General features: G+C 38.9%; 1 protein-coding gene across 7 annotated transcripts in view; it reads right to left on the bottom strand.

Annotated features, from left to right (window-relative positions):
* The window catches only part of ELAPOR2 (endosome-lysosome associated apoptosis and autophagy regulator family member 2), a 221,335-nt gene that overhangs the window by 120,715 nt on the left and 81,186 nt on the right, over positions 1–19,434 (bottom strand). Inside the window, exon 1 of one of the 7 annotated variants that reach the window (XM_084977240.1) lies at positions 77–158. The exons of the other annotated variants lie outside the window; for them this stretch is intronic. Within the exon in view, the coding sequence (XP_084833366.1) occupies positions 77–148 (72 nt within the window). The 5' untranslated portion in view covers positions 149–158. Of the gene's footprint in view, positions 1–76; positions 159–19,434 lie in introns of those variants that run through there. 7 annotated transcript variants of the gene reach the window in all.

The raw sequence follows: 19,434 nt of genomic DNA, 5'->3' as shown, positions 1-19,434 counted from the left end.
AAAAATTAATACAATCTCCCTGGAATATAACCTTTCACTATACACATGTTATAGCTGCAAAGCTTGGAAACCCTACCTGTGGAAGGAAACAATGCTTGTTCCTGTCATCCATAGGATATAGTCTTCCAAAAAAATGGAATTTATTCATCCAACCTGTAAATAAACTAACCAGCACTGTGATCAACACATGTAATCATAGATTTATTTATAAATGTATCATATTTAGATCTGCTATATATCATAACAGAAGGCAACAGTGCTACATCTAAGATGAGGATAAAGTGCCAACGGAAATCCCAAGAACTGGAAAGTACCCACTCAGAGTTGGCACAGAGCAAACACCTGGCAAGTGACTGTATCAGGTGATCAGGAGAGGGACAATGATCTGTTTTACATCTGGAAGAAATAAGAGGTCAACAGTATTAAACAACTATATTACCGAAGAGCTGTCAAACCAGGGCAAACTAACCAAGGCACCATACTCCCAAGAAAATTCTCATACTCTCTTTCCAAAAAAACAGTTTCTCACCCCCAGACCTCCATATTACTAGTGATTACTACCATATCGATGGTCAGTGAGAAAAAACTCAGTCTCCTTTCAAAACACAAGCATGATATTCTTGATTATAAATATAATTACAAAGTTATTATTGACAGTTGGGAAAATGTGCCCCAGCTCTCTTATGTCAGAGTTTGTTCTCTGAGGTAAAAGCAACCAAAAAACAAGCAGTGCAGCACTAGTTTGGAGGTTGCATGAAATCAGGAGGCTTCTTCTGTCTTTCTGCTACACTCCTCTTGATGTCCATCCTCAAGGTTGCCTCATGATCCAAAATGGCTGCTGAAGCTCCTGCCATTATATTCATATGACAGTCACAAGACAGAAAGAACTAAAGAGAAAAAGGAGAGAATGTGTGCTCTCCTCTTTTAAAATTCCTTCCCAAAAATCCTATCTGACACATCTGTTTATATCTCATTTGCCAAAACTTGGTCCATGGCCATAAGCTGCAAAGAAGCTTTAGAAAGTGTCTTTTAACCGAGCATGCTGCCCAAGTTTCTGTCACTAAAGAGGAGGAGATGATAAATATTGGAAGTGAAGTACCTGATGTGCTTTCTTCCCAATGTGTACATAAAAATTATGTCGTAACAAAGAAAAATAAACTACTGCTATTATAGAAAGCTGGCTAAAAATGATATATACAGTTCCTAATGACAGAGTTCTAGTATCTAGTGTTCCTAGATTTAGTTCAAGAATCTTCAGTCAGGATGAAATACAAAATAAAATGAAGATTTACTATGAGCTTACCCTAAAGAAATTAGACCCACATTATTTCCTTAACTAAATTCATGCAGAAAAATTAGGAAAAGCAGTTTCAGCTGAACCCTCAATAAAAGCTCTCTGTCTCTCCCAGCACAGAAGCACAGACTCTCTAATTACATTAAATGAAAAGGTGAAATTCTTACTTATGCTGCTATGGGAACAGAACTATATCATTCTAGTATAAAGCTTGTCTAATGTCTTCGCTGATGTTTTGATGCACAATAATTTCAGACAGTTCAATTTTGGAAATCTTACATCAATTTGAAAATGGCACTGAAATCTTTTATTAATTTTTATACATTGTTAAAGGTTACTTTCCATTTAGTTATTACAAAATATTGTCTATACCCCACATATTATACAATATATCCTTGAGCCTATCTTACACCCAGTTGTTTTTATCTCCCACTCCTTCCCCCAATATTGCCCCTCCCCTGCCAACCACTAGTTTGTCCTCTCTACCTGTGAGTCTGCTTCTTTTCTTATATTCACCACTTTGCTACATTTTTTAGATTCCACACATAAATGATATCACACAGTAGTTATCTTTCTCTACCTCAAACATTTTAAATCAAAGAATGTCATGATCATTTATCATCTTAAAAATGCCACAACTGTAAAAACTACAGAGTCCTTGAGAGCAGAAATGAGATCCTACGAAAATGAAGAACCCAGAACCTGGGTTCATGCTAAATACCTCACAGTGATCCCCTCCCAAGCAGTAAGCCCTGGGAACATGACAGTGAATAAGATACTGCCCTTCCCCTAGAACAAACAAAAGAATTCAAGAGATGATGAGTTATGTCAATAAAATACCGTAACTACTGAGTGTAGCAGAACTTCAAAAGAGGGAAGGAAACCATCCACATTGGTGATTAAAATCTTACAAATATTGGAAGGACAACTAATTACTTCTCTTGATAAATCTCTTATTTTAATAACTGTATTTTATATTAAACTGGAACTATACTATTTTCTCTTATTTTCTTTTATGAATTTTGATTGTTTACAAAAGCAATCATGGATTTCAGGCTGTAACAGATAAAGAGTCCAAACGTCCTGCCCATCATTCCAGCTCCTTCATAATCGAGTCCCCAAGGCCTTCTCAAAATCCAACTTCTAAACAATCCCAACATTCCAGCCAAATTGGTCTAATTACTATGCCCTATAGGTACTATGTGTTCATCTGCCCCCTCTATTATAAACTCCCTTAGTCATATCTCTCTTTCTTTTACACACACATGAGCACACACACCTTTCAGCTAAATTCTTCTCTTCTTTCAAGCCCACTTAACACCTCTTCTCAATGGAATCTATTCCAAATCAAAATCTCTCTTTGATCTCCTTTAGCCTCCTCATTTGCACCACTGATAAGATTCCTCAGATTTCCCTTCTTAACACAAATCTTAGATTCCTGGCCAAATTTTAATCTCCTGTGAAAGCAATAATCAAGTTTTGTATCTCTCTATTATCTGAGCCTAGAGTAGCAAAGATGTTCAGTGAATATTCATTGCATGGGTAATTTTTCAATCATATCCCTTTACCCTACACACAAAAGGAAAGATGGGAAAATAACCCTAGAAATGAGATGCCCACTTGGGAAATGAGGAACCACATTAATTAGACTTTCCTTTCTTCCAAACACACAGAGTTGCAATGATAAGCATAAAACATTTTGTTGAATTAGGAAGTATAACAATGAGTAAATCAAAGTCATTTATCAGGTGTTTTAAAATTTCAAGTTAAAAGCTATCAAATTAGTATAAGGTCCTCATCAATCACCTTAGATGCTTAAATGATGTGGCAAAACATGAATAAAATGTATATCCCTGAGGAAGAGCTCCAATAACACATACACATTTTAATAATTGAACTTGTTAAACAATCCTTGTCTAAAACATGATGAAATTTCCTTTTAGGGCTTCCTAATACCTTCCAACAAGAAAGCCATTTCTAAAGAATTTCCCAGCCACTGAGCCTGGGTGGTGGTAGTGGTGGTAGGGAAGGGAGATGGGAGGGAGTGAGAGGCAGATTCACTGGCAATACAGAAAAAATAAAATAAAAAACCAATTGATGTCTCAGGAATTGAATGGGAAAATGGCGGTGAAAAAGAAAAGTTGACTTTTCAGCTGGCACTAAGAAATCTGAGTTTTATAGATATACTTAGCAGTCAGCCCATAAAACACCTCCATGACCAAAGCAAAAGAGATAGGGCTACCGTTCCTGCCTCCCATTTTATTTATTCATTCATTCATTCACTCCAATATGTTGACTACTAATATATCCATTAGAATACCTTGGGCTGGAAGTAACAGAAAATACCTTCTCAAACTGGTTTTAACAAGAAAGCTGAACTTTGCCATTTAACATGAAGTCACAAAGGTAAGGGACTTTTCAAAGTTGATTTCAATGGCTCAAGGATGTCCTCAAGGGCTCAGGTTTGAAATGCAGTTAAGCCCTTGAACAATGTGGAGTCTGGGGTGCTGACCTTCAACACAGCTGAAAAAAACTTATCTAACTCTGACTCTCCAAACACTTAACTACTGATAGCCTACTATTGACCAGAAGCCTTAAAAAACACCTCATTAACACATATTTGGTATGTTTTGTGTATTTTTACAATAAAGTTGGCTAGCGAAAAGAAACTGTTACTAAGAAAATCATAAGGAAGAGTAATACTGTATCATACTTAGCTATACTGTAAGTTTACATTGTTTAGCAAATGAATTGTCTGTCAATACTTACATCAATATTGTCTTATATGAAACAATACAGTGTGTTATACAAATTACTAACACTAGACATCAGAAATGAAAAAAGTGTAAATTCATTATTTATTTACAGGAATAATGATTCATACAGTGATTGTAAAGAAGCAGCAGCATGATTACGTTATGGTAGTCTAGGATGACCAGTAGAATTTCCTCAAGGAATTTTTAGGGTATAGAGCATTATAGTCATATTCATAATACACATTAGAAACACTGTCCTTTTTTTAAAAAGTCCACTTACCTGTGATGAAAGGCTGATACGTATTTTCTTCTACTATGAGTGAGAGGCACATTGTATGGTAATGTAATTCTTTGAAAGAAAAGTTATAAAACAGTAAGAAAATATAAGTTTTATATTAAATATCATGTACCTTATGCTTCTGCAAGAATACACTAGCAATAATAGTTTATGTATTTATGACATACCTAACTTTTTCTGAATTTTCTCGTAAACAAAACTGAAGTTGAAGGAAAGAAGACGAAGTGAGCAAATGGAATCAGCAACCAACTAGGCAGCTACAACCCGCTTTGCACTCCATCCTAAGGCCAAGCAGACTGTTAACCTTTTGTGATTTCTTCTCTTTTTTCAAGGGTTATAATAAAACTAGAAAGTGACTTTTCCTCCTTGAGTTGGGAATGGAGGCAAGAGAAAGAGCACAAAACAAATAACAGTGAAGAAAAAGAATGTAACTAGGAAATAAACCTGAAAGACAGGAGAGGAATCATTGAAAGAAATTCATTCCAGGAGTCTACTGTTGTGGATTAATTCATTTTTGCACAATAATTACACTTGTATTTATAACTAGTGCAAATTTACTGAGTACTTACTGATGTGCTAAGTATGGTGCCAAAGGCTTCTCATGAGTTATCTATCTTAATTCTCACGATTCCATGAAATAGATGCCCTAGGTCACAGAAGAAGATGCACAAGCAACATGGTCACAAGGATAGTGTAAGGAAACCAAGCTACGTGCCTCCCTCAGCCAAAACTTTAATTTTAATGAAACCAGCCACTGAGCTGAATTCAAGGGAACAGAAGGAGAAGACAGAGAAGATTCTCACCTTTGAGAAACTCATGTTCTAGCTAAAAAGACAAAAAAAAAATCAACAATTAAAATGAGATTATTAAGGTTATGATAGAGATTGGAAACAAAGAGAGTGCCCTAATCTAGAAAGGGTGCCTACAGGAGGTGGAATTTATGATATGACCTGAAGGATGAAATGGAGCCAAGCACGGGGAGGAAGAGCTTGTCACAGGGAGAAGAACATGCCTTGAGAGCAACCAGCAGCTCCAAAAGCCAAGAGAATGAAGAGGGATGGGACATATGAGGAACACAAAGAAAGCCAACCTGACTTAGTTTGGGGGAACCAGGAAAGGAGTGGCATGAAGTGACAGGGAGAAGCCAGAAGACAGGATCTTACAGACAATGAAGTAGACTTTGTATTCTGTCCTCAGTGTATTCTGTCCTTTGAACTCATAGAGTTTGAAGTAGGAGGATACTTTGACATCATTTTCATTTCTTGAAGAGCACACTGGCTGCTGCACAGAGGATGGAAGTGAGGTTGGAAAGCAGGGGCACCAGTGAGGGGGCTGGCTAGGCCAGTGTTTCAGGCAAGAGAGGAAAGGGGTGTGGCCTAGGTTAGTTAATTCCAGATATAACCTGCCTTTTTTTTATACAGAGATAGAATTCATATACCATAACATTCTCCAATTTAAAGTGTACAATCAGGTAGTTTTCAGTATGCTCACAAGGTTGTACAACCACCACCACTATTTTATTACAGAACATTTTCATCAATACTCCAAGAAAAAAAACCTCTACCCCCCAGGAGTCACCCCCATTCATTCTTCTTATTCCTAGCAAACACTAATTGTATTAGGGTTCCCCAGAGAAAGAGAACCAACAGTACTGATTAAAATGTAGAGAGACAGAGGGACGGATGGATATATAATAAGGAACAATTATGGAGGCCACCAAACCTAAAGGTCTGCAGTTGGCAAACTGGAGACCCTGAAGAGCTTATGGTTTAATCAGAAGACCAGTAAGCTGGAGAACCAGAAAGACCATCTGGAATCCAAAGACAAGAAAACAACTCATGTCGTATATCAAAGCAGTCTGAGCAAGTGCTAGAACAAGAACTCTGGCCTTTGAGGAGTTCCCTCTCATACTCAGGAGGAGCTGTCTTTTGGTTCTATGCAGACTTTCAACTACTGGATTTGGCTCACCCAAATTAGGGAGGGAAATCTGCTTTACTCTGTCGGCCGATTCAGATGTTCATTTCATTCACAAACACTGTCAGAGAGATGCCCAAAATAATCTCTGAAAGTCTGGGCACTCCCATGACCTAGTCAAGTTAACACATAAAATTAACCATCACATTAATCTACTTTCTCCTAGATACATTCTGAATGTAGAATACACGAGATGCTGAGACCAACTCAGAATTTTTGATTGACTCTCCTGAAACAATTTTAAGTATGAGGTTAACTGTATTAATATATTCAAGCAAAGTCACAAATTCAGCTATATCAGCATTTACTTTTTTAAGGCTTTTTAAAACCATTTGTATATGTTACAATTTTCTCTCTCTGAGCCTGTTACTAGTTTTTCCAAGGGGTGATCTATCCCTATAACTAAATCAATATACAATAGGGAAAAGACAAACTTGTAGTTGTATTTTTCAGCATACCTCATGCTTTATATGAGTGTTTAAGGTTTTAGAATAAAGCATCTAGAAGGTCTAAAATATAAATGTATGTAATTAACAAATATACATCATTTCTTTATACACATGGCATTGTACTTGAGGATATAAAAAAAGTATAAGTGTCAACCCTACCTTCAAGAGATGATCACACAAAAGCTTCAATTCATCGAGAAGGTATTCTGGTTAAACAATGATCTTATAAAAACACTCAAATTCGTTTTATTCTATTATCACACAATCTGTACCTACCCTTCCTTTAGTTTATGAAGGGTTTTAACATCCTTTAGCTCACAGTGATCTGCACTGCAAGTCTCAAATATTGGTGGATGATGAAGCATCATCCTTGTTTCTACAAAGAAGAAACAGAGGCTTACAGAAGTTAAGCAGTTTTGCCTAATGTGTGGGTTCTTGGCGGGGGTGGAATGAAACTACAAATCCAGGGCTTCCTACCTCTGGATCTAATCCAAGGTTTCCCAATAGTGGCACTTCTAATATTTGAGGCCAGATAGTTCTTTTGTCGTGTTGTTTTGTTCTTGTTTACGAACACAATCTGCAGTGGCTTCATTGGATATCTCTGTTCCCCAACCCTGAGCTGAAAGGTGAAAGTGCAGAATCCTGACCACTAGACCCCCAGGGAACTCCCAGGGCCAGATAGTTCTTTGTCACAGGGGCTGCCCTGTGCATTTTGGGGTTTCAGCAGCGTCCCTCACCTCTACTCAACAAATGCCAGAAGCAAAACCTCCCTCCCCCAAGTCATGACAACCACAGATATCTCAGAGATGGCTAAGGGACCCCCTGAGGGACAAATTCATATATGCCCACTGATAGCCACTCCCCTAGTCTACTCTCTAGCACTCTTTTCAGGTTAACAGACACTATATTTACAGTATATGGCAATTCTGATGTATTGGATCATCAATTTTTCATAGCAACCTATTTTACCAATTTTTTTTAGGATTCCACAGTTTCTTAATTTTTTTTCCCAAGAACCTGAGACAACTATAATGCCTCATCATCGACAGAAATATCAAGCTGCAGATGTTGGAAAGTGATAGTTAATAAGAGCAGTGATTAATGGAGATTTCTGGAGCATTTATGGTTTAAAAATTTTTTTTCCTTTGTGTACTTGTGTATTAGTGAGGTTAGCAAAAATAAAAGTACCAAACAGATACTCCCATTTCCACTTCCTCTCTTCCTAGTTCTGCTATTATCCATATTTGACAGTTGTGGAATGGAGATAAAAACAGACACCTAATAAATTACCCAGCCTACAAGAGCCAAGGAAAAAAACAGCTGACAAAGCCCCTACTTTGGCACCAAGAGCCTTCCCTTGGCATTCTCTCTAGTGTGGCCACTTAAGAATATCAAGCACATAATAATCCTACTTGATTTATGCAGGGTAGTCAGTATTTGAATTTTCTAGCATTTTTTGGAAACAGAATTTGTTTTCATCACTATGTCATGTGCTTTCCTCTGCTACAGGAATAAAGAAACCTCCCCAACAGCAGCCCTGGTAGGAAAATAGTTATAATGAAAACTACCCCCCTTCAGTAAACTCTTTGTAGTTATTTAACTAATTTTAGTAAATGATATATTCTATCAATTACCATCTTGATTATTGAACTATAAAAATCAACTGGGTAGATAAAATGCAGAGTAAAGAATTTAGATGATTTGAAATTACCTCCTGCAGTAGAAAATTAGGTCAGTTCCCACAAACATGTGTGCTGGGTCACCTCTCTGCTCTGTTCATCAGAATTATGCAACAGCTTCTGGAGACAGCATACCCCACTTTATCAACAACATTTACTAAAGCACCAAGCCTCCCCGGGGAAAATGGAGCCTTAGCAAGCTCTGTCTATGAAAACAACATTCATACAGTTTCAGCACTGTATTTCACCTGTGTTTTAAGAGGCTGCATCTAGATTACATTGAACAGATTCTATTCTCCCATGTGAACTCCTGTGATTGAGGATCATTTGATGGCCTAAAACGCTGAGGCAAAGCCTCTGCATCTTTATAACAAAAATCCATGCACATGATAGGATCCTCCTTTACATTTCATTTGTTTTCAAAACAGACCCATCTCATGTCTAAAGGTCAATACCTAGCAAAGATGATACAAGAATGAAAACAGTGCCATATGGAACTTCCTGAATTGGACTGAAAAACACATCCACATGGGCCAGATTACCCTGGCCAAGAGCACATTACTATCCATATGGAAGGCAAAAATGCCATGTGGATGATCAAAAGTCCATGTGACACTGGACACCCACCCCTGCAAGCCACCACTCAACCCCTTGTGAAACTGTCCTGGTGAATACCAGTCAACAAAGATTGGGCTCCCTCTCAAGAAACTACACATTTTTAAAAGGGGACAGAAAGGAAGGCACTTGTAAGGGAAGCTGAGGGTCAAAGTGACACATCCTGGGTAAAGGCAGACTCTAGGGCTGACTGTTTGGAAAAAGCCCCTCTTTGCCCCCACAGTACAGGGGCGGGGCAAGTGTGGTTTTCTAAACCAGAGAGAGAAAGTTCCTGAATCCCGTCCCAGTCAACACAAATCCGTCCTGTAAATTTAATTCATGCCAGATATGTCTGAAGGAACCTAGAAAAGAAGAGCAGCCTAGATTCATTCATTGGCCCAGACTCAGCGTCTGACTCAGCCCTGCACTGTCCCCAACTTGCTGGGGCTCTGAGCCAGCCGTCTACTGCGCCGCTGCTCTCGTCATTCCTCTGCCTCTGTTATTATCCCAACAAATGCCAACCACATTCTACACACTGTACCGAATATACAAGAGGGAATGAACCCCACTCATTGGCCTTACATCATGAGCATAAGCTTGGCTAAGTAGAAACACAGAAAAAGCACCATCATTTCAATGTTTTCAATCAAGGGAACAAAGCATCATCCACAAACCCACGTCAAAAAAGCAGCTGTACGTCTGGTGAAGTCGGCTACCCTGTGGAAAGTGGTGACCTACAACAACAGCGCAAGCTGGAGAGGCAAATGGGGACAGCATTAACAGACTGAGGAGTTCAGTGTCTCAGTTCTAATTTGAAAAGACACATGGACCCAATGTTTGTAATAGCACTATTTACAACAGCCAAGACATGGAAGCAACCTAAGTATCCATCAACAGATGAACAGACAAAGAAAATATGGTATATATGTGTGTGTGTGTGTGTGTATACTTTTATATATATATATAAAGTAGGATATCACTTAGCCGTAAAAAAAAGAATGAAATAATGCCATTTGCAGCAACATGGATGGACCTAGAGATTATGATACTAAGTAAATCAAAGATTAAATATAGTACGATATCACTTACATGTAGAATCTAAAAGAAAATGATACAAATGAACTTATTTACAACAGAGGAACAGAATCACAGACATAGATAAAACAAACCTATGGTTACCAAAGGAGAAACGGGGGAGGGATAAATTAAGAATTTGGGATTAACAGGTATACACTACAACATATAAAACAGATAACCAACAAGGACCTACATTAGAGCACAGGGAACTATACTCAATATCCCATAATAAATCATAATGGAAACTCATATATATGTATTTTATATATATATAAAAAACTGGATCACTTTGCTATACACCAGAAACTAACACATCATTGTAAGTTGGCTATACTTCAATTAAAACATAAATAAATCTCAGTTCTGTCTCTTATTAAGTGTGAAGTCAAGGACTTCTCTGAGTTTCTCATCTAGAAAGCATTCTTTATAAACAGAAATACTGTCATTCAGAAACAAAGAGAGGATTAAATGAAATAATGTGTACCAGGGGTAATATGCACTGTGTGGTTTTTTTAAAATTAGGCTCCCTAGAAACCATTCTGCAAAGAAGTGACAAAGGAAATCCTGGTCCAACAGGAAAAAGGAAGCCTGTCACATCACGGCTCCCAAATTACTATGAGGAGAAAAGGAGGCTGTGCAGGCAAATGGTGAGACAGATGTGTCTAACCCCCACCTGGTGAAGCTCAAGTACGACAAGAGGTAGATGTGCTGTTAGACAGATTGAAGAGACTTGGTCATGAAGAATGAAGCAGCTTTATTTTCTATGAATATCTGAACTTAATGGAGTCAACTGTGATGCACCAGGCAACTGTGATCTACCAGTCAATGCCGATCTGTCAGATTTGGCTGAAGAGTCTCGACATAGTGCTGTGGGTTTGTTTGTTTTATGAAATGTTACCAATCCCAAAGTTGAGGATCGCATTCAGCTGGGCAAAGATCATACTTGCCAATTAGGAAGAGCTCAGTCCAAACCAATGTTTCCAGTCATTTCTAATCAAAAATTAGTCTAATCCAGTTCAAGGCCAGGGTGTCCTTCCCTTCTAATCCAGACTGCACCTGTGCACAGGTACTACTTCCCATCTTGACAGGGATGGAAGGCCTGCCCTCCCCTCCCCTCCCCACATGTTGACTTTGCTGAGGACACAAGGAGAAAGCAAGAGTGCTGGGTCGGCTTGGCAGCAGCAGTCCCCATTCTGTTGGCCACAGCTCCTTCTCCATCTAATAAGGCCAGTGACAAGTCACTATTACCACCCCCATGGCATCTCCCCCTATATGAATGCTAAATGCTGAAGCTCTCTACTACTCAGGTATTCTTGGTGTAGGTAAACCATGCTACCAGGTATTGTTCCCTCCACAAAGGCACACGCGATATTCTGAGGGGAGATTTTGCATCTCCTGGGGACCCCATCAGAGGTAAGAAGAACACTCTCTCATCAGGCATGTGCCCCCTCACCTAGCTGGGGTACATCTACCAGAAAAGACTGATAAGGCCTCCCACTCAACTAATGGCCCCATCCTTAACACGAAGGTCCTCAGGACACCAGAGCACCCCCCTTCCTCCACTTTGGGGGGATACTAGAAAGCCTTTGGTGCTGGATGCCTCCACCCTCTGCACACCAAGGTGCCCCATCACAAGCTCTTCACTCCAGGATGGCCCAGGGCACCTCTGGGAATTGCCAGCCAAGAGGAACCCCAGGTGAGAAGTGGACCATCTTTCTTCAAAACCTCCAGTGCTACACGCTGGACTAGATGTTCTCTCTGGCTTGGGGGCTTGGTTTTGAAGAGGGAAATATGATGGATGACCCTCTCAAAAGGAGGGAATGAGGTCATCACTGCATCATAAATTAGTTCTTCGAGGGAGTGACAAAAGTTTTACAGGTCTGCCCTCTTTGATCAGGCCCGGCTCTCTGAGACTGACAATGCAGGCAAGCCTTGCCCTGATTTAAAATATAAGGAATGCACAAATACATCAGGAATATATCCACAAATGGAACAGTCTTTACAGACACCTACTGAACACTGGAAGAAGAACTCAAACACCTGAAAGGTCAAAAGAGATCTCTTACACTGGGTAGGACAAAGGAAAAATAACTAATAAAATAAAATAAAATAAATGCATCTCTTTACACTCTCAATTGTGAGCTGACTCCAGAACAAAGGGGAATTGGTGAGCACCTCTTAGTGTTATTACACGTCACCCTGTGACACCTTAATATCAGGGGTTAGAAAGTAAGGTGCTCACTCCCAGCCTTAGCATGTACCAACAGGGTGATCAAGGCAGTCACCTGTCAGTGGCTGGGTCTATGCTCCTCAAAAGAGAATAACATTATCTTCTGAGGAAACTGTACAGTATGACACTGACTAATGAAAGCACTTTGAAAACTATGAAGTTTTAAAAACATGTGTTAATATGCCAACAGGGAAATGCCACTCTGATTATTTTTAAAGAAGGGTAAGGAAGAATGAAGGTGCTAGAAGCCCCTACCCTATGTTTTCACAAAGGCAAAGACAGACTAATACTACGCGGACCAGATAAACCCAGCATTTTCTCAAGGCCACACATGCACGGTACCAGCCTTGGTACCCAGGTACCAGTACTTTGGGTTCTAGATTTCTGACATTTTGACTCAAGAGGCTCCAAAACCTCAACATTCATTGAGGATCTAAGCTTAGGGCTCAGAGTTCTCGTCATGGCTCAGCAGAAAACGAATCTGACTAGCATCCACGAAGACTCAGGTTCAATCCCTGGCCTTGCTCAGTGGGTTAAGGATCTGGCGTTGCCATGAGCTGCGGTCTAGGTCGCAGACGTGGCTCGGATCCCGCATTTGGGTGGCTGTGGTATAGGCCAGCAGCTACAGCTCCAATTCAACCCCTAGCCTGGGAACCTCCAAATGTCGTGGCTGTGGCCCTAAATAAAGACAAAAAAAAAAAAAAATCTTGGCACTCAAAAGTGCATGAAAGCTCATCACAGTTCAAATGCCTTGTTTTAAAATGAAGGAACTAGACTTGTGGGCAAATATTTGAAAAACATGAAAACTCTAACTTGAAAATAGATATGTGGAGTTCCCATCATGGCTCAGTGGTTAGCAAATCCGACTAGGAACCATGAGGTTGCGGGTTCAATCCCTGGCCTTGCTCAGTGGGTTAAGGATCCGGCTTTGCCGTGAGCTGTGGTGTAGATTGCAGACATGGCTCGGATCCCGCGTTGCTGTGGCTCTGGCGTAGGCCAGTGGCTGCAGCTCTGATTTGCCCCCTTGCCTGGGAACCTCCATAAGCCATGGGAGCGGCCCAAGAAATGGCAAAAAGACAAAGAAAAGAAAGAAAATAGACATGTATCCCATTGTTCACTGTAGCACTGTTTACAACAGCTAAGACACGGAAACAGCCTAAATGTCCATCAATAGAGGAATGGATAAAGATGATGTATGTATACAAAGTAGAATACTACTTAGCCATAAAAAAGAATGATACAATGCTATTTGCAACAACATGGATGGACATCGAGATGATCATACTAGTAAATCAGACAGAAAAATATCATGTGATATCAGGTAGCTGTGGAATTTAAAAAAATGATACAAATGAACTTGTTGACAAAAGAGAAACAGACTCACAGACATAGAAAGGAGAAAAGGGGGGTGAGGAATAAATTAGAAATTTGGAATTAGCAGGTACATTATACTCTATGTAAAATAGATAAGCAAGGACCTACTGTATAGCACAGGGAGCTATATTTAATATCTTGTAATAACCTACAGGGGAAAAGAATCTGAAAAAGAATATATCTAAGTATAACTGAATCACTCTGCTGGACACCTGAAACTAACACAACATTGTAAAGCAACTATACTTCAATTAAAAAAATGAAAGAGCTAGAGTTCTGAGGATACAATATTAAATAAAACATTCTCTCTCCAAATGTGAGCTGTGCTATACCGGATCAAGAGCTGGGTTTTGTCCAAAGCTGGGAAAGTACAATAAGAAGGAACCACATGAAATAACCCAGAAAGCGGCCTCTGCACTGCGGCGGGGTCAGACACGAATAATGGTGTGGAGAAAACGTGCACTTTGCTCAGCAGCTGTGAGAACTGAACATGGCACTAAGGAAGCATGCACCTCCCAGCTTCTCATTTTGCTGTAGAGGTTCTTATCTACAAAGCCATCTAAAGAACTAAGTGTGAGGCACTGGCTGTGCCATGAGTTCACTAATTGAAATGTATTAACAGCACTGAGTCCTATTATCCTTTCAAAAGGGAGAGATCCCAACTGGGCCTCCAGCTGCAAAGAAGATAATTAAGTAAAACTGTTTCTCACGGATAAATAATGCATATGACAACAGATGCCCCTCCTTCCTGGATGGGTGGGGACAACAAAGGGAGAATGTACCTGTTTCCAAAAAGAATGCAAAAGGGCTGCGGGCTAAAGCTCAGCCTCAATTTAAACATCAGAGTCCAGAACAGACACAGCCTCTGTTCCAGTATGAAACAAAAATCAATGTTTTTACACACATTACTTATTTCATTATGTACTTGCACTCTGCCTTACAAAAGAAGCTAATACAAATTCAATACGTGTCCACATTCCAAACATAAAGCCGCTGCCTTGTCAGCCAAGGGGAGCTCTCACCACAAACCCTAAGCATCTTTGACAGGCTGTTGTACACAAGATGCCGCAAAAAGCAACTCTTCCTGGGAGCTTTGAGCCTGCCTGCCCTGTCATCTGCCATTACTGTTGCTCAGCTGCAGTGGATTAGAGATAACAACAGTCACCCAACACATTTTTTCCTAACACACACTGTCAAGGTCGCATGCTGATGGCTACCGGAGGCCCATCATCAGCTGCACGCCTAATTACAGAGAGTGCATTCTGACCATGAAGCCACGGGACATAGTAATGGGAGAGGAAGCTCTAAAACCGCTATGCATGAAAGGTCTGAAAAGAGAGAGAAATGAGACAGTTTCAAGTATTTTCCTCCAAAGAATAAATATTAGACTACAAAAGAAAACTGCTAACCTTGGAAACAGGAATCCTAAACAGTCAGCAGTACTGAGAGCTTTGACTCCTCTTCACAATAGCCCAGAGCTACCAGTAATGAGATCCCTAAGGCAGCTTCCTAATTCTTCCAAGGAGTAGGGGGAAGGTACATGCATGTGTCTGCATATTTTATGGGCTGGGTGCAGGCACCCACTGTGGCAAAGCTCAGCTCTATCTATGTTCAAAACTGTTTCCAAAGGCTTATGAAGTGTGATCACAAAAGGCCAACTGCCATTCAGCCTCTGGGCCCACAGTGAGGCAGCTTACAATAGGAGTTTAACACATATACGCTGAAGAGATGAACAAAAACAAAGTGGAGGGTGGCTGAAAAGCACCCTGCTTTTACTTTTTAAAATTTATCTACCATATGCTGTGAGTGCGGCCCTAGAAATAAGACCAAAAAAATTATCTACCATAAACGTCATGGCATATAGTGCTCTAATAAAAATGAAAGATTGATTTACTACATTCTTAAAGTCTATATTTCCTAAACAAGGTGAGAAAGAAACTACCCAGGGATCTTTTTATATTTGCTAAAGGACAATGTTGAAGGAACCAAAGGTACATGTGCCAGATCCCAGTGAAAGATGTCTTCCCGGGTCAAAACGCACACCAACTTATCCTGGCATTTGATCAAGAGGGTGATCAAAGTACAACAAACTTTCCCTATGTAACAGCTGAGTAGAAGTTTTTATGAGTTCTGCTTAAAATATAAAGTAATAGCTCAATGAAAATCACAGCCATGCTTGTAATTAAAATCATTCAGGGGACTCACACTTACACAGGCAACTGACTGTCCAAACAGTGCCAGAGTAATTAAATGGGGGAGAAAGAGTCCTTTTAATAGATGGTGCTGGACAAGAGACTACTCATATGGAAAAATAAAGAAACCTCAACCGCCATGATTAAAGCTATATTTTAAAATTAATTCAAGATGGATCGCAAACTTAAATGTTAAAGTTAAAACATAAAAATCTTTTAGAAAAAAACAGGAGAATATCTCCACGGAAGGTAAAGATTTCTATGGCAAGACACAGAAGGCAACAATTGAAAAAGAAGGGAAAAGGTAAATGAGACTTCACTGAAATTTAAAATTCCTGCTCAACAAATGAAAACACTGCCAAAGAAGAACAGGCAAGTCATAGACTATGAGAAAAATACTCTGAAAACATACTTCTGGCAAAGTTTTCACAATCAGAATATATAAAGAGCTTCTACAACTCAGTAAGAAAAACAACTAAATTTAAGATCAGCCCCAGACTTCCAGAAAAACTTCACAAAAACATGCAAATAACTGATACACATATAAAAAATTTTTTTCATCCTTGATCAGCAGGGAAATGCAGACAAAAATTACAATTAAATACTACTACCCATCCACTAGAAAAGGTACAATTAAAGAGACTAAAAACTCAGAATATTCACAAAGATGTGAAGTAAATGTAACAATCATATCTTACAGATGGAAGTGAAAAATGGTACAACCATTTTGGAACAAGTATTTTGCAGTTTCCTTTTTTTTTTTTTTTTTTTTTTTTTTGGTCTTTATGTCTTTTTAGGGCCACACCCGCGTAATATGAGGTTCCCAGGCTAGGGGTCTAATCGGAGCTGTAGCCACCAGCCACAGCCACAGCCACAGCCAATCAGGATCCGAGCCGCATCTGTGACCTACACCACAGTTCACGGCAACGCCAAATCCTTAATCCACTGAGTGAGGCCAAGGATGGAACCCACAATCCCATGGTTCCTAGTCGGATTTGTTAACCACTGAACCACAATAGGAACTCCATGCAGTTTCTGCTCCTAGTTAAACACACACCTAAACTATAGTTTAGCCATTCTATTCCTAAGATCTTACTCCAAAAGTACAAAATATCCACAAAAAGACTTGTACAAAAATGTTCATAGCCACTTACCTTATTCAAAATAGCTATAGTCTAGAACCAACCCAAATGTCCATCAACAGAAAAACGGATAAACAAATTGTGGTACAATGACACCAGGGAATACTGCTCAGCAAGAAAAGAAACTACTGATATATATAACACAGCAGATGAATCTCAAAAACATGATGCTAAGTAAGGGAAGCCAGACACACACAAAAGAAACATGTACTATGTAATTCTAATTACATAAAATTCTAGAACCAGAAGAACTAAACTCTAGTCAAGAGAATCAAAAAAGTTGTTGTGTCTTGGCAGCAGGGTTGAAGAGAGGATTAACTGGAAAGGAACTCATGAGAGACTTTTGAGTGACGGAAATATCTTCTATCTTCACAGAGGTATGTGTCACATGATATGTGCATTTGCCAAAATTTAAATGGTACACTTAGGATTTGGGCATTTGATTCTATGTACTTTGTACCTCAAAAAAAAAAAAAAGCACACAAATATTGAACTCTTGTTAGGAGGTTGGCTTCTCACAATGGTATGGGCTAGCAATTCTGACACTACTTCTGTGTATTCGAGACTTGAAAAATGAGTATAAACACTGAATATAATGAAACCACATTTCTCACTATTGGAAAGAGAAGTTAAAAATATAGGAAGGAGGAAAACATGGATGTACTCTGTTGTTTCACTGGAATTGAAGTTACCAGCATAAAATGAAGAGATAAATAGGATATGTATATATATGTGTGTGTATACACACACACAGGCACACATTTTCTAGCTGTCTACTAAGAATATGAAAAAAATGATATCCAGTAGAACAAACATGCTTGGCTCCCAGATCTCAGTTTCTAAATACTATCCTCCATTAAAGGAAGCCCTTGCAGAAAGGGCTAATTCAAGGGCTGAAGCAGAAGAAGTATACAATAGGCCCAAAATATGTTGTGCTAGAGTAAGGAAATGTTCAAAAGATAAATGAAAACTGGTAAAAGTGACAAATTTACTAGATTGAACGGGCTTCAACTGACTCAATCTGAGTCAATAGGAGAATGAAAATAATCAAAATTGCTGACTAAAATAGGAATCCCTAAGTCTATAAATATAAATAAATAAATAAATAAATAATAAAAGCTTTTTAAAATAGCAGTATAATTGACATATTAGTTTCAGGGTTACAACACAGTGATGTGACTTTGTACATATGCAAAATGATCACCACAGTAAGTCTAGTTAACAGCTGTCACCAAAAAATTACAAATTTTTCTTCTGAACAGAACTTTTATGATTTACTCTCTTAGCAATTTTTAAATATGCAATATAGTATTACAGTATTATTAACTATAGTCACCATGCTGTGTATTGTATTCCCATGACTTATATATAACTGGATACCTCTGGACCACCTTTACCCATTTCGCCCATTCATCCATCTCCTCCCTCTGGCATTCATCCGTATATTCTCTATGTTGATGACCTTTTTTTTTTTTTTTAAAGATTCCACCTAAAAGTGAGATCATAGGCATTTATCTTTTTCTGTCTGATTTATTTCACTTAGCATAATGCCCTCGAAGTCTAGCAATGTTGTGGCAAATGGCAAGAGTTCCTTCTTTTTGGAAGCTGAATAATATTTCATTTTATTTACATACCACATCTTTATCCATGCATCCACTGATGAACATGTAGGTTGTTTCCATTGTTTGGTTACAGTAAATAATGCTGCAGTGAACATGGGGGTGATGTAAATTTTCAAGTAAGTGTTTTTATTTTCTTTAGACAAACATACAGAAGTCTACCATATGGTGCTACTATGTTTCAATTTTTGAGGAATCTCCACACTGTCTTCTATAGTGGCGATACCAATTTACATTCCTACCAACAGTAAACAAGGATTCCCTATTTCTCCGCATCCTTGCCAACACTTGTTATCTTGTCTTTTTGATGATAACCTTTCTGACAGGTGTGAAGTGACATCTCATTGCAGTTTTGATTCTCATTTCCCTCATGATTGGTGGTGATAATTGATAGTGATGTTAAACATCTTTTTATGTACCTGTTGGTCATCTACATGTCTTCTTTGGGAAAATGTTTGCTCAGGTCCTCTGCCCATTTTATAATCACACTGGTTTTTTTGAGTTTATCAATTCTTTCTATATTTTAGATACTAATCTCTTATCAATACATGAATTGTAAATATTTCTCACATTCAATAGGTTGCCATTTCATGTTTTGATGATGTAGTCCCATTTCTTTGTTTTGGCATTTGTTGCCTTTGCTTTTAGTGTCAGACTCAAATATCACCACCAAAACTGTTGCCAAAGAACTTACCACCTACTACGTTTGCTTCTAGGTTTATGGTTTCAGGTCTTACACTCAGGTATTTAATCCAC

The sequence above is a fragment of the Sus scrofa genome, chromosome 9 (genome assembly GCF_054392235.1).
Source record: "Sus scrofa isolate SSC_HxYL_T2T_F1_AM1 chromosome 9, Sscrofa_HxYL_maternal_Yorkshire_Landrace_v2.0, whole genome shotgun sequence".
NCBI lineage: Eukaryota > Metazoa > Chordata > Mammalia > Artiodactyla > Suidae > Sus > Sus scrofa.
Note: the sequence above shows the minus strand (reverse complement) of the source record. Positions and strands in the feature narration are given on the sequence as shown.